The 17,070-nt window shown below is 45.0% G+C and overlaps 1 protein-coding gene across 2 annotated transcripts in view; it reads left to right on the forward strand.

Moving 5' to 3' along the window:
- Nucleotides 1-12,725: 12,725 nt before the first annotated feature.
- LOC143768949 (bone marrow proteoglycan-like) overlaps nucleotides 12,726-17,070 on the forward strand; it is a 52,090-nt gene continuing 47,745 nt past the window's right edge. The window contains exon 1 of one of the 2 annotated variants that reach the window (XM_077257555.1): nucleotides 12,726-12,859. In XM_077257555.1, the coding sequence (XP_077113670.1) occupies nucleotides 12,805-12,859 (55 nt within the window). In that variant the 5' untranslated portion in view covers nucleotides 12,726-12,804. Of the gene's footprint in view, nucleotides 12,869-17,070 lie in introns of both variants that reach the window. The other variant, XM_077257554.1, reaches the window with a different exon arrangement.

Below are 17,070 nucleotides of genomic sequence, written 5' to 3' on the forward strand. Positions count from 1 at the left end.
CTGACATCTATATATCTACCTATTCTGTATGTATTTACTGTATGTAATCCATCTCTCCTATCCTGTCGGCTCCCGCAGTGATTTTACAGAAGCCGGCAGATGAATTACCGGCTTTTCATCTATCTATCTTTCTGTGCAATATCAATACATATATACACTGCTCAAAAAAATAAAAGGGAACACTAAAATACCACATCCTAGATATAACTGAATGACATGCCTCAAGACAAGGAAATGATGTTCAGTTGTGTGTGTTGCCTCGATCTGCCTGTATGACCTCCCTACAATGCCTGGGCATGCTCCTGTTGAGGTGGAAGATGGTCTCCTGAGGGATCTCCTCCCAGACCTGGACTAAAGCATCTGCCAACTCCTGGACAGTCTGTGGTGCAACGTGACATAGTTACATAGTTACATAGTTACATAGTTATTAAGGTTGAAGGAAGACTGTAAGTCCATCTAGTTCAACCCATAGCCTAACCTAACATGCCCTAACATGTTGATCCAGGGGAAGGCAAAAAAAACCCATGTGGCAAACAGTAACTCCACCATGGGGAAAAAAATTCCTTCCCGACTCCACATACGGCAATCAGACTAGTTCCCTGGATCAACGCCTTATCAAGGAATCTAGTGTATATACCCTGTAACATTATACTTTTCCAGAAAGGTATCCAGTCCCCTCTTAAATTTAATTAATGAATCACTCATTACAACATCATACGGCAGAGAGTTCCATAGTCTCACTGCTCTTACAGTAAAGAATCCGCGTCTGTTATTATGCTTAAACCTTCTTTCCTCCAGACGTAGAGGATGCCCCCTTGTCCCTGTCTCAGGTCTATGATTAAAAAGATCATCAGAAAGGTCTTTGTACTGTCCCCTCATATATTTATACATTAAAATAAGATCACCCCTTAGTCTTCGTTTTTCCAAACTAAATAGCCCCAAGTGTAATAACCTATCTTGGTATTGCAGACCCCCCAGTCCTCTAATAACCTTGGTCGCTCTTCTCTGCACCCGCTCCAGTTCAGCTATGTCTTTCTTATACACCGGAGACCAGAACTGTGCACAGTATTCTAAGTGTGGTCGAACTAGTGACTTGTATAGAGGTAAAATTATGTTCTCCTCATGAGCATCTATGCCTCTTTTAATACATCCCATTATTTTATTTGCCTTTGTAGCAGCTGCCTGACACTGGCCACTGAATATGAGTTTGTCATCCACCCATACACCCAGGTCTTTTTCATTGACGGTTTTGCCCAGAGTTTTAGAATTAAGCACATAGTTATACATCTTATTACTTCTACCCAAGTGCATGACCTTACATTTATCCCCATTAAAGCTCATTTGCCATTTATCAGCCCAAGCTTCTAGTTTACATAAATCATCCTGTAATATAAAATTGTCCTCCCCTGTATTGATTACCCTGCAGAGTTTAGTGTCATCTGCAAATATTGAAATTCTACTCTGAATGCCCCCTACAAGGTCATTAATAAATATGTTAAAAAGAAGAGGGCCCAATACTGACCCCTGTGGTACCCCACTGCTAACCGTGACCCAGTCTGAGTGTGCTCCATTAATAACCACCCTTTGTTTCCGATCCCTGAGCCAGCTCTCAACCCACTTACACATATTTTCCCCTATCCCCATTACTCTCATTTTATGTAACAACCTTTTGTGTGGCACCGTATCAAAAGCTTTGGAAAAGTCCATATATACTACGTCCACTGGGTTCCCTTGGTCCAGTCCGGAACTTACCTCTTCATAGAAGCTGATCAAATTAGTCTGACATGAACGGTCCCTAGTAAACCCGTGCTGATACTGGGTCATGAGGTTATTCCTCTTCAGATACTCCAGCATAGCATCCCTTAGAATGCCCTCCAGGATTTTACCCACAGTAGAGGTTAAGCTTACTGGCCTATAATTACCGAGTTCAGTTTTTGCCCCTTTTTTGAATATTGGCACCACATTTGCTATACGCCAGTCCTGTGGTACAGACCCTGTTATTATGGAGTCTTTAAAGATTAAAAATAATGGTCTATCAATGACTGTACTTAGTTCCTGCAGTACTCGGGGGTGTATCCCATCCGGGCCCGGAGATTTATCAATTTTAGTTATTTTTAGACGCCGCTGTACTTCCTGCTGGGTTAAGCAGGTGACATTTAATGGGGAATTTTTATCACTAGTCATTTTGTCTGCCATGGGATTTTCTTTTGTAAATACTGATGAAAAAAAGTCATTTAGCATATTGGCTTTTTCCTCATTCTCATCCACCATTTCACCCAGACTATTTTTAAGGGGGCCAACACTGTCATTTTTTAGTTTCTTACTATTTATATAGTTAAAGAATATTTTGGGATTATTTTTACTCTCTCTGGCAATGAGTCTCTCTGTCTCAATCTTTGCTGCCTTGATTTGCTTTTTACAGAATTTATTTAATTTTCTGTATTTATTTAATGCCTCCTCACTATCTACTTCCTTTAATTCTCTAAATGCTTTCTTTTTGTCCCTTATTGCGCCCCTTACAGCTCTATTTAGCCATATTGGTTTCCTCCTATTTCTAGTATGTATATTCCCATACGGTATATACTGTGCACAGGTCCTATCCAGGATGCTAATAAATGTCTCCATTTTCTTTGTGTATTTTTGTGTCTCAGGATATTGTCCCAGTTAATTGCACCAAGATCCTCTCTCATCCGTTGGAAATTTGCCCTCCTGAAGTTTAGTGTCCTTGTCACCCCCCTACTACCCATCTTATTAAAGGTTACATGAAAACTTATTATTTTGTGATCACTATTCCCCAAGTGACCCCCAACCCTTATATTTGATATGCGGTCTGGCCTGTTGGTTAATATTAGGTCTAGCAGTGCCCCCCTCCTTGTTGGGTCCTGAACCAGTTGTGAAAGGTAATTGTCTCTCATAGTTGTCAAAAACCGATTACCTTTGCTGGAACTGCAGGTTTCTGTTCCCCAATCTATTTCAGGGTAGTTGAAGTCCCCCATAATAATGACTTCTCCTTGAGTCGCAGCTTCATCGATTTGCTTTACGAGGATATTCTCCATTGCTTCCATTAGTTTTGGAGATTTATAACAAACCCCTATCAGTAATTTATTATTTTTTCCCCCTCCCCTTATCTCCACCCACAGGGACTCTACATTTTCATTAAATTCACCTATATTATCACGCAGGATGGGTTTTAAGGAAGATTTTACATATAGACACACCCCTCCCCCTCGCTTATCTGTACGGTCATTTCTGAACAGGCTATAGCCCTGCAAGTTAACAGCCCAGTCATGGCTCTCATCCAGCCACGTCTCAGATATCCCCACCATGTCATAATTATGCTCCAACAACATTAGTTCTAATTCATCCATTTTGTTGGCGAGGCTTCTGGCATTAGTATACATGCACTTGATGTTACTCTCTGTACCTCTATTCTTTCTTAAATTACTAACTGTTCTAACCCCACCCCCCATGCCACCGCCACCCCCAACTTCCTTATTTGTGTCCAGGTCTCTATCTGCACTATCTTCCCCTCCTATAAAATGAATACCCTCCCCCCCATTTCCTAGTTTAAACACTCCTCCAACCTTCTAACCATTTTCTCCCCCAGCACAGCTGCACCTTCCCCATTGAGGTGCAGCCCGTCCCTAGCGTAGAGCCTGTAACCAACTGAGAAGTCGGCCCAGTTCTGCAGGAACCCAAACCCCTCCTTCCTACACCAATTCTTGAGCCACTTATTAACCTCCCTAATCTCCCGTTGCCTCTCTGGCGTGGCACGTGGTACAGGCAGTATTTCAAAAAATACCACGTTGGAGGTCCTTGCTTTCAGCTTGCAGCCTAATTCCCTGAAATCATCTTTAAGGACCTTCCACCTACCTCTAACTTTGTCATTTGTGCCAATGTGCACCATGACCGCTGGGTCCTCACCAGCCCCTCCCAGTAATCTGTCCACCCGATCAGCGATGTGTCGGACTCGAGCGCCAGGTAGGCAGCACACCGTCCGACGATCCCTGTCTTTGTGACAGATTGCCCTATCTGTTCCCCTAATAATTGAGTCCCCCACTACCAGCACCTGTCTGGCCTGCCCTGCTCTCCTATTTCCCCCCTTACTGGAGCAGTCACTCCTCCGGCTTTCAGAGGACATGCCTGGCTGCAGCAGTGCTACCCCTGTACTGGCACCCCCCTCATCTGCCAACTTAGCAAACTTATTGGGGTGTGCCAGATCAGGACTAGCCTCCCTGGACTAAAGCATCTGCCAACTCCTGGACAGTCTGTGGTGCAACGTGACGTTGGTGGATGGTGCGAGACATGATGTCCCAGATGTGTTCAATCGGATTTATGTCTGGGGAACGGGTGGGCCAGTCCATAGCTTCAATGCCTTCATCTTGCAGGAACTGCTGACACACTCCAGCCACATGAGGTCCGGCATTGTCCTGCATTAGGAGGAACTTAGGGCCAACTGCACTAGCATTTGGTCTCACAAGGGGTCTGAGGATCTCATCTCATCTAATGGCAGTCAGGCTACCTCTGGCGAGCACATGGAGGGCTGTGCGGCCCTCCAAATAAATGCCACCCTACACCATTACTGACCCCAGAGGCGTAGCTAAGGGTTCAGCTCAGGGGGGGCGAAAAATCTGAGTGGGCCCCTAACAGGTAACCCTGATTACAACTCAGGTGGTGCACTCTAGTCGTGGGTATTGGGGAATATCAGCAGATGACAGAGCTATAACTGACAAAAATCTCTATACAATGGCCAAGACTGATATTACCACCACATGGTGACCATATACTGGTAGATACCAGTGCTGCAGAATATACAAGAGTTTACAATAGAGTTACACATAATAACTTACAGGTTAAGTTTTTTGATAGTCGTTCACTTTTGACATCTTACTCAGACCGACATGACAACTTCTCCAGCCAGTACTTGTATGCACAGATTACAACAGACACATCTGACTAACATTTCCAGCACCATCTCCATCTATTCCCAACATGTACAAATGCCTCAACGTGCTGTCACCCCAATACTGAGCCGCTGCTGCCGTATGTGTCCCTATTACTGCCCCTGATACCCCAATACTGAGCCGCTGCTGCCGTATGTGTCCCTATTACTGCACCTGATACCCCAATACTGAGCCTCTGCCGTATGTGTCCTTATTACTGCACCTGATACCCCAATACTGAGCCTCTGCTGCCGTATGTGTCCCTATTACTGCCCCTGATACCCCAATACTGAGCGGCTGCTGCCGTATGTGTCCCTATTACTGCACCTGATACCCCAATACTGAGCCGCTGCTGCCGTATGTGTCCCTATTACTGCCCCTGATACACCAATACTGAGCGGCTGCTGCCGTATGTGTCCCTATTACTGCACCTGATACCCCAATACTGAGCCGCTGCTGCCGTATGTGTCCCTATTACTGCACCTGATACCCCAATACTGAGCCGCTGCTGCCGTATGTGTCCCTATTACTGCCCCTGATACATCAATACTGAGCCGCTGCTGCTGTATGTGTCCCTATTACTACACCTGATACCCCAATACTGAGCCGCTGCTGCCGTATGTGTCCCTATTACTGCCCCTGATACCCCAATACTGAGCTGCTGCTGCCGTATGTGTCCCTATTACTGCACCTGATACCCCAATACTGAGCCACTGCTGCCGTATGTGTCCCTATTACTGCCCCTGATACCACAATACTGAGCCACTGCTGCCGTATGTGTCCCTATTACTGGCCCTGATACCCCAATACTGAGCCGCTGTTGCCGTATGTGTCCCTATTACTGCCCCTGATACCCCAATACTGAGCCGCTGTTGCCGTATGTGTCCCTATTACTGCCCCTGATACCCCAATACTGAGCCTCTGCTGCCGTATGTGTCCCTATTACTGCCCCTGATACCCCAATACTGAGCCGCTGCTGCCGTATGTGTCCCTATTACTGCACCTGATACCCCAATACTGAGCCGCTGCTGCCGTATGTGTCCCTATTACTGCCCCTGATACCCCAATACTGAGCCGCTGCTGCCGTATGTGTCCCTATTACTGCCCCTGATACCCCAATACTGAGCCGCTGCTGCCGTATGTGTCCCTATTACTGCCCCTGATACCCCAATACTGAGCCGCTGCTGCCGTATGTGTCCCTATTACTGCCCCTGATACCCCAATACTGAGCCACTGCTGCCGTATGTGACCCTATTACTGCACCTGCTGTGTGATACAAGCGCTGAGATCCTCTTTCTGCCTCATACTAATGCTACCACTGTGCCCTATACATAGTAGAATGTCTCTTTTGTGCCCTCACAGTAGCTCCCACACTGTATATAGACCCCAGTTTATGACAGCCCCCACAGTAACTCCCTCACTTTATATAGGCCCCGATACTTTGATGACGACCCCCACAGTAGCCTTTAAACTGTACTGTATAATGGCCCCCGCCATAGCTATCATTCAGTATACTGGCCCCCGCATTAGCCCCCATACTGTATAGTGACCCCCACATTTGCTCATCCGCTGTATAACGGTCCCTGAATTAGTTCTAACACTGTATAATTGCCCCTGCAATAGTTATCACGTTGTATACTGGCCCCTGTATTAGCTCTCACACTGTGTAATGGACCCCGCAGTAGCTCCCACGCCTTTGATTCTGGTCTGTCTGTGTGCCACAACTTGCACAGGCCTGATATATATGACAAAGAGATAAATAGAAGAAAATAGAAACAGCCAGTAGGTGCATTCAGAGTCCAGGATATGGGTACAGCTCCCTGAATGTATCCAGGTAACCTTGTCTGGACAAGAACCCAAAGAGGGAAACGGAAATGAGGGAATTTGAAGAGGGGGAGGTAGAATGTTACTCATGTAAAGAAGAAAGTGCACCCCTGGTACATCTCTTTTTTCCTTTTTCTGCCTTTGGGTGTCTTGTTGTCCAGACTGAATATAAGTTCGGGGGTCTACACCTATATGTGAATATTTATACGCACCTACTGGCTGTTCGTATTTTCTTCTATTTGGCTCTTTAATATATATAAATATATATATATATATATATATATATACATATATATATACACATATATATATACACATATATATATATATTCATCCTCAACTTTATTGGATTTATTTTAATAAAAATAATTGGGTTTTCATGCTCGCCACCCTGGATTTACAATATGAGATTATAGGAGCCTGTCCCCAACTACAGGACTACGTCACATGATGTGTATATTCTGTACATGTACATATACTATATATATAATATATACATACAGCAAAGAGATGTGAAAGCAGCACTAGCAAACTGTGTATTATACGGCTGCCAAACCTTCCAGGCATTTACTTATCCTCAATATAGTAGCAAAAAAATGAAGGCAGCACACAATTTAGACAAAATGAAAAAATAGTGTTTTGGTTCTCCTGGAAAAAGAACCAAAATGTCGCTGAGCCCCAATAGGCTATTAAAACACTTTTTTTTTTTTCATTTTGTCAATGGTGTTCTGTTTTCATTTTTTTGCAACTATACATCTTTACAGTTATCTATATACAGTATGTATATGTATATATTATATATATATATATATATATATATATATATATATATATATATATATAGGGAAAGGGACATATTGTAATCTCTGCGGTGCTGCAGCAGGGGTCACGTCTGTCAGTGAGTGCAGGGAATGATATTGACTACTCATGTCAGTCCCTCTATCTGGGGCACAAAGATTTATGGCGGCTGCATTGAAGTCTTTAACACATATGGTGATGCTCCAGCGATTTAAGACCCCAAACACAAGATAAGAAATCATCCAGGACTTGTCAGGAGGTGATCAGCTTCCTGGCACCTCCTCACTGCACAGACACCTCCGAGCCCCCGGATGCGGGCAGCAGCCTGAGCTCCTACTTACAGCACCACAGTCTGTCCTTTCTCCTGCTCCTCTCAGCAGGAAGAAGCTGGTGCCCTGCAGACACAGCGTGCAATGTGGGCGTGTCTGCAGTTTGACCCCTGCAGCAGAGGTACAGTTCCGGGCCGGCATTCAGCGTCCCCGGTCTATAGAACAGAAACACAGACAGCTGTACTGCAGGGAGATCATGTCTCTCTGCACTACAGTGGAGCTTTACCTATATCGGCGTGCTGTGCACGCCGATATAGTTAGCATTGGCAGTAGCTCCAGGTGGGCCCCTGCGAGCAGTGGGCCCGGGGCGACCGCACCCTCTGCCCCCCTGCTAGCTACGCTACTGACTGACCCACTGCCAAACCGGTCATGCTGAAGGATGTTGCAGGCAGCAGATCGCTCTCCACGGCATCTCCAGCCTCTGTCACGTCTGTCACATGTGCTCAGTGTGAATGTGCTTTCATCTGTGAAGAGCACAGGGCGCCAGTGGCAAATTTGCCAATCCTGGTGTTCTGTGGCAAATGCCAATTGTCCTGTATGGTGTTGGGCTGTGAGCACAACCCCTGTCTGTGGATATCAGGCATTTAGACCATCCTCATGGAGTCGGTTTCTACCCATTTGTGCAGACACATACACATTTGTGGCCTGCTGGAGGTCATTTTGAAGGGCTCTGGCAGTGCCCCTCCTGTTCCTCCTTGCACAAAGGCTGAGGAAGTGGTCCTGCTGCTGGGTTGTTGCCCTCCTACGGCACCCTTCACATCTAATGGTGTTTGGGCCTGTCTCCAGATAGCACCTCCAGCCTCTGGGCACTACGCTGACAGACACAGCAAACCTTCATGCCACAGCTCGCATTGATGTGCTATCCTGGATGAGATGCACTACCTGAGCCACTTGTGTCGGTTGTTTCACGAGTGTGAAACCACAACTAACATTCAAAAGCGACCAAAACATCAGCCAGAAAGCATTGGTACTGAGATGTGGTCTGTGGTCCCCACCTGCAGAACCACTACTTTATTGAGTGTATCTTGATAATTGCCAATAATTTCCATCTGTTGTCTATTCCATTTGCACAACAGCAAGTGAAATTGGTTGTCAAACAGTGTTGCTTCCTAAGTGGACAGTTTGATTTCACAGACGTTTAATTTACTTGGAGTTATATTCTTTTGGGTAAGTGTTCCCCTTATTTTTTGAGCAGTGTATATTTTTTTCTTTTCATGATTTTAAATATATATTATTTAATTTATTATTTAGTCTACATGAAAATTATCTTCTTCTATAAATCCCACCAAGAAGTTGGGCTTCACTGGAAGCCATGGAGCTATTAGCCACATGGAAGCCATTAGTATTCAGTTTTTTAAATCTTTTTAGGGCCACATTCACACGTTCAGTATTTGTCAGTTTTTTACCTCAGTATCTGTAAGTCAAAACCAGGAGTGGAACCTTCAGAGGAAAAGTATAATAGAAACATGTGCACCACTTCTGCATTTATCACCCACTCCTGGTTTTGGCTTGCAGATACTTTGACTGGTTTCACCTATTCCCCTGTGGGTCACTCCAAGCCTGGCAGGTGGGACCATGTGGTGTGATGTTCAATGTTTTCAGATGGCCACAGTGTCAGACTAAAGAACATTTGTCCACCAGAACTGACTCAGAATACCACCATCCATCTATGCTACAGATTCAATACAAATATATTGTGTAAAATGACAGCTGCATTGCTCTGTTAATATCATGTCCTAGTCAGAGGTGCACGTCAATATGAGTATTCCTCAGAATCAGATGTGTCCATAGGCCCTGTGCACTCAAAAGACTGACCTTTTTTAGTAGCTAGGTCAACATGAATGCATACCTTCTTTATACTTCTTTATCACTACTACAGTTACCTACAGAGGGTGGAAAAAACATATGTAATGGGGTGTACTCTTTTTTGTATTGCAAGTTAAATTCCCAACATACACCACTGGCATGCATATAATTTTATACTTACCTAATCTTTTCTCCTGTGGTCCACAACCAATATGTCCTCTTTATCTATATATTGTACACAGTTGCATTATTATTTTTTAAACCCAGCACTCCCACATATCAGTTGTAACCTATAGGTCATCATTAGCTTTAACTCCAGACAATCCCTTTAATTTGACTATGTACTGGAATCCAAAAGTATTGCAGTATATTTTGGAAGTGACCAAATCATTGCAAGTCTGAGTTCTCTGAGTGCTAAAAAATGTGTAAAAAACAAATTAAATAGAGAAAAAAAATTAAAAACGAAGAAATGAAACAAATGTAAAGCTTAAAAAAAATTAAAACATCCCTCTTTTTCCAATCCCTACCAAAAAAAATAAATAAATAAGCATATTTGAAATTGCCACACCCAAGAAAGTCATAGCTGTAAGGCCACGTTCAGTATTTGGTCAGTATTTAACCTCAGTATTTGTAAGCCAAAATCAGGAGAGGAACAATCAGAGGAAAAGTATAAGGGCTGTCCCACACGTCCAGATAATTCCGGTACCGGAATAAATCGGTACCGGAGTTATCCGTGTCCGTGTGCCTGGGAACTCACGTAGGCCATACGTGCGGCACACGTGTGCCGCCCGTATGGCGAGTGGGTACCACACGGAGCGTGTGGTACCCACGCGTGTGGTACCCTGCATCGTGCTGAAGCCGCGATTCATATGTTCCCTGCAGCAGCGTTCGCTGCAGAGAAAATATGAATAATAGTGTTTAAAATAAAGATCTATGTGTCCGCCGCCCTCCCACCCCCTGTGCGCCCCCCCGCTGTTCAGAAAATACTTACCCGCCTCCCTCGCTGCTTCCTGGTCTGGCCGCAGCTTCTAGTGTATGCGGTCAGGTGGGGCCGATCATTTACAGTCATGAATATGTGGCTCCACCTCCCATAGGGGCGGAGCCGACTATTCATGATTGTAAATGAGCGGCCCCACGTGACCGCATACAGTAGGAGGCGCGGGGCAGAGAGGAAGCAGCGACAGCCAACGTGGGAGCGGGTGAGTATTTTCAGAACAGCGGGGGGGCGCACAGGGGGTGGGGGGCGGCGGACACATAGATCTTTATTTTAAACACTATTATTCATATTTTCTCTGCAGCAAACGCTGCTGCAGGGAACATATGAATCGCGGCTTCAGCACCATGTGGGGGGGACAGCGCTTAATGTAACGCTGTCTCCTGCACGCACACGGACCCCAGACGGAGAACGTCCGTGTGAGGTCCGTGTTTTACACGGACCCATTGACTTTAATGGGTCCGTGTAATACGTGCGCTCCCACGAACACTGACATGTCTCCGTGTTTGGCACACGGAGACATGGTCCGCAAAAAATCAATGACATCTGAACAGACGCATTGATTTTTATGGGTCTACGTGTGTCAGTGTCTCCGGTACGTGAGGAAACTGTCACCTCACGTACCGGAGCCACTGACGTGTGAAACCGGCCTAATAGAAACATATGCACCACTTCTGTATTTATCACCCACTCCTGGTTATGGCTTACAAATACTGATGTAAAATACTGAACAGATACTGAACGTGCAAACATGGCCTTAAAGTGAATTACTCATAGGCCACATGCACATTAAGAATTTGGTGAGTCTTTTTTGCCTCAGCATTTGTAAACCAAAATCAGGATTGAAACAGGTAGAGTAAAAGTATAAGGCTATGTGCACACGTTGCGGATTTTGCTGCGTATCCGTAGTGGATTTGACGCTGCGGATCCGCAGCAGTTTTCCATGCGGTGTACAGTACAATGTTAACCAATGGAAAACAAAAACCGCAGTGCACATGCTGCGGAAAATTCCGCGCAGAAACGCTGCGGAAAAAAAGAAGTAGCATGTCACTTCTTTCTGCGGATTCCGCAGCGGTTTTCAACCTGCACCAATAGGAAAGTGCAGTTGAAAACCTGCAGAGGAATCCGCAGAAGAAACCGCGTGAAAATCTGCAGTGAAAACCGCAGTGGTTTTGCACTGCGGATTTTCCAAATCCGCTGCGGAAAAATCCGCAGCAAAATCTGCAATGTGTGCACATACCCTAAGGGTTTGCTCACACTAACATACAAAAAATCAGTCCCATTCTCATGAAGAAAATCGGAACCATTGGAATCTATATGTTTTTTTTTACCTTTTATCATGCAAGTTCAGCTCACATCGTATGACCTCCGTGTGCAATGTGTTTTAACATTACCTTTTACATACTGTAATTCTCTATGTAATTTAAAGCTATTTGACAAACTAGCAAAATTGCATTTTATTCACCATTTTACCCTTTTTAGAATGTATTCCCATCTTTTTAGTGCATTATACAGTGAAATGAATTTCACTGACAAACACAAGTCCTCGTTTAGCTTTGTCAGTCTAAAATAAAAATGTTATATCTCTTGGGAGAGTGAGTGAAAAAAAACTGCATTCCGATTATCAGTTTTAAGCTGCTGTCAGACGGCCGTATTATTGGTGCGAGGATGGAATCGCAATGCTAGGACTAGCAGTCGCCTTGCCTGCTGAGCGTAACAGCTACATAGAAATACATGCTGTCACGCTCAGGTCAGAAGAGCCATCTGCAAGTCCGAGCATTGCGATGCGATCCTCGTGTGAGTAATATGGCCGTCTGATTGCACCCTTAGTATTATTTTTAAATAACAGAGTGAATTCACAAATTTTACTTAAAAGTATCCAAATTAACCAAATAATAAAAAGTGAGTTTACATGGCTGTTTAGACAGTTAAACTTAAGCAATCATTTATCTCTGATTTTATCAAATTTTTGCATAATTTCTTATCAGCTTCATGGAGTAATGTATATTGGCTTTCAAGTTCCTAAATTCCACTTATAAAAGGGAAGGCCTGAAACAGAAGAACAAACTTGTAGAAGATAATTAGTCTAGTGAGAAGACATCTAGAAACCATGTGGAAGCTTCTACTGCTGCTCTTGGTGGGGACCGCCTGTGCTCAAGAATCTGGTGAGTCTGGTGAGTTAATAACACTTACCATTCATGCTGATAGACGTTCGGGTCAATTGTCTTAGCCAGTATTATACTAGTTATATTTACTGCTGATGTACTGAATTAATTTGACTTAAAAATAACCTATCATTTAACATAAATATGATTTTTTTTACCAAGTGGACTTCAACTCCTGCACATATGATAAGAAAGTACAGAATCATTTAAAAGAATACAATCTTACAGTGAAGGAAATAATTAGATCTCTTTCTAATTTTGTAAGTTTACCCACTGACAAATACAAGAAAAACAGCAGCACTCTCTTAGGAAATATCTTGCAAAAAAGTGATGTGTTTATTCACGTGTTGAAACAAGTATATATATATATATATATATATATATCTACACACACAGAAGGAAACATAAACGGAGTAGTACTTGTTTCAACACGTGAATAAACACATCACTTTTTTGCAAGATATATCCTAAGGGCTGTCCCACACGTCCAGATAATTCCGGTACCGGAATAAATCGGTACCGGAGTTATCCGTGTCCGTGTGCCTGGGAACTCACGTAGGCCATACGTGCGGCACACCTGTGCCGCCCGTATGGCGAGTGGGTACCACACGGAGCGTGTGGTACCCACGCGGGTGGTACCCTGCATCGCGGATTCATATGTTCCCTGCAGCAGCGTTTGCTGCAGAGAAAATATGAAGAATAGTGTTTAAAATAAAGATCTATGTGTCCGCCGCCCCCCCACCCCCTGTGCGCCCCCCCCGCTGTTCAGAAAATACTTACCCGCCTCCCTCGCTGCTTCCTGGTCTGGCCGCGGCTTCTAGTGTATGCGGTCACGTGGGGCCGATCATTTACAGTCATGAATATGTGGCTCCACCTCCCATAGGGGCGGAGCCGACTATTCATGATTGTAAATGATCGGCCCCACGTGACCGCATACAGTGGAAGCCGCGGCCAGACCAGGAAGGAGCAACAGCCAACGTGGGAGCGGGTGAGTATTTTCTGAACAGCGGGGGGGGCGCACAGGGGGTGGGGGGGCGGCGGACACATAGATCTTTATTTTAAACACTATTCTTCATATTTTCTCTGCAGCAAACGCTGCTGCAGGGAACATATGAATCGTGGCTTCAGCACCATGTGGGGGGACAGCGCTTACTGTAGCGCTGTCTCCTGCACGCACACGGACCCCAGACGGAGAATGTCCGTGTGAGGTCAGTGTTTTACACGGACCCATTGACTCTATTGGGTCCGTGTAATACGTGCGCTCCCACGAACACTGACATGTCTCCGTGTTTGGCACACGGAGACACGGTCCGCAAAAAATCAATGACATCTGAACAGATGCATTGATTTTTATGGGTCTACGTGTGTCAGTGTCTCCGGTACGTGAGGAAACTGTCACCTCACGTACCGGAGCCACTGATGTGTGAAACCAGCCTAAGAGAGTGTGGCTGTTTTTCTTGTATTGGACTATTTTTGGGTTTTCCCAAGTACAGCCAGCACCGACCCAAAAGCTGAGTGCGCTCTTTTTTCCTTAATATGCCCACTGACAAAGACATGAAAAGTCTAGAATTTTTTGCGTAGGTTACTTTTAACATTGAGAGATAGAATATCAAAAATAAAATCCTGAAAATCACATTGTATAAATTATACAATTTTTTGTGGCCTCTGGATCAGGCCTCTGTAACACACAATATACTACAAACTATTTGAAAGTCAGACCCCTACTGTATGACACTAGGGACAGATGAATTTTTGGTGGCCTCTGGATCAGGCCTCTATAACACACTAGATGCTACAAACTATTTGAAAGTCAGGTCCCCTACTGTATGACGTTTAGCAACAGAAAAACATTTTTGGCTAGCCGCAATGTGCACACATAAAGTTTGGAAAATGAAAAAAAAATTACTGTTTACTAGTGTTGAGGGATACCTTCCGATATTCAAAAGTATCAGTATCGGATTGGATCGGCCGATGTCCAAAAAATATCGGATATCGCCGGTACTGATACCCGATACCAATACAAGTCAATGGGACACAAATATCGGAAGCTATCCTGGATGGTTCCCAGGGGCTGAAGGAGAGGAAACTCTCCTTCAGGCCCTGGGATCCATATTCATGTAAAAAATAAAGAATAAAAAAAAAATATGGATATACGCACCCCTCCAACGGACCCTGGACCTCAGCGGTGCAAGCGTCTGCCTCCGTTCCTAAGAATGCAGTGAGTGAAGGACCTGCGATGACGTCGCGGTCACATGAGCGGTCACGCGACCAGTCACAAGACCATGACGTCATCGCAGGTCCTACACTCACTGCATTCTTAGGAACGGAGGCTGCCGGTTGCACCGCTGAGGTCCAGGGTCCGTTGGAGGGGTGAGTATATCCATATTTTTTATTTTTATTATTTAATTTTTACATGAATATGGATCCCAGGGCCTGAAGGAGAGTTTCCCCTCCTCCAGACCCTGGGAACCATATGCACCGCACACGCCGAAGATGACTGGGAAGTTATATGAACTTCCGATTCCGATTTCTGCTTTCACAAAAATATCGGAACTCAGTATTGGAATTCTGATACAGCGAATATCGGCCGATACCCGATATTTGCAGTATCGGAATGCTCAACACTACTGTTTACAAGAACACCACGCTTCTGAGCTCTGCAAACCCCCTCCCCTCTTCAAACACGTGCCAAACGCTCATGATATACCACCATTGTCGTTGCTAAAGTGCTGAGAAATACTTGTGTGGCAACGCAAATATTTTATTGAACTTTTTACCGAATGTTACCAAATTTTTCCGATTTTTATAAAAAATTTTCTCATGTTTCCGGTCACAAATCCGAATGTGCCGTATTCATGCCAAATTTATGTTTGACGATTGTTTTCCGATCAAATTCGCTCATCACTAGTCAGTGGTTTACTTCAGGATCTGTAAGCCAAAACCAGTAGTGGAACCGTCAGATGAATCGTATAATAGAAACACATCACCACTTCTGCATCTTTCACCCACTCCTGGTTTTGGCTTACACATACTGAAGTAAAATACTGACCAAATGCTGAATGTGTATTAACAAATTATATTATAATAAATAATCTGCATTATTTCCATGTGAGCCAGGCAGCTTGGTAAAAACCATAAAAAGCAGAGCTAGATAAAAAGTCCTATATCTCTTGAACCGAATGGCAAAATACTCATGGAGCACTGGGAATAAAATTAAGAGAAAAATCTGGCCACATTTGCCCTCGTCCTCTTTAACCCCTTTCTGACATCGGACGTAATATTCATCCATGTGACCTGGGCTTATTTGACCATGGACAGAATATTACGTCATTTTTTTAATGCGACACTGCGACTGAAGTCGATGTGATCGCATTAAAATTACGGCGCCATCCAGGCTCGGACTGGCCCACCGGAGAACTGGAGGATTCTCCGGTGTGCCTAGGCACTGACACCTGCTGGCATACTGGCCAGCATCTGCCTAGGGCCCCCACTGCTTCAAGGGCCATCACTGCTCCAGGGGCCCCCAGCCAGTGGCTCTGGGGCCCCTGAGTCACGTGGGCCCGCCCTGTGCCAGCCTAGTTGCAGCAGATCCTGTCCCCGCTGCTAAAGCAAAATGAATACTCATGCTTCCCCATGCCCCTTTGGGCGTGGAGAGGCATGAATACCATTTCTCTTTAATAGCGGGCAGCGTTAGCCCACAGCTAACACTGCCCGCATATAAAGCCCCACCACTGCATCACACACACGCACACGCAAAGCACCGCACCACATACACACATGCAGGGACAGAGACACACAGTGCAGCACAACCCGGCGTCCTGCTTTCTGTCTGAGACAGCTCAGCTGGATGACGTCATCATCCAGTGCGCTGTCTCAGACAGAAAGCTGCTGATGAGGAAGAGGCTGCCGGGATGTGCTGCAGCTGTGAGGATGTGAGCTGTGCTGTGTGTCTGTGTGCCTGCGTGTGTGTATGTGGTGCCGTGCTTTGTGTGTGTGTGAGAGAGAGTGATGTGGTGCTCTGTGTGTGAGAGGGGTGGTGGGGAAGGACAATGATATTGGTGGGGGGAGGCAATGATGCAGGTGATGGGCAATGATGGCGTGGGGGGAGAAGAAGATGGAGATGATGGGCAATGATGGTGGTGGGGGGAGGCAATGATGGTGGGGGAGGCAATGATGGCGGTGATAGGCAATGATGTGGGGGAGGCAATGAT

This window comes from Ranitomeya variabilis, chromosome 4 (assembly GCF_051348905.1).
Source record: "Ranitomeya variabilis isolate aRanVar5 chromosome 4, aRanVar5.hap1, whole genome shotgun sequence".
Lineage (NCBI taxonomy): Eukaryota > Metazoa > Chordata > Amphibia > Anura > Dendrobatidae > Ranitomeya > Ranitomeya variabilis.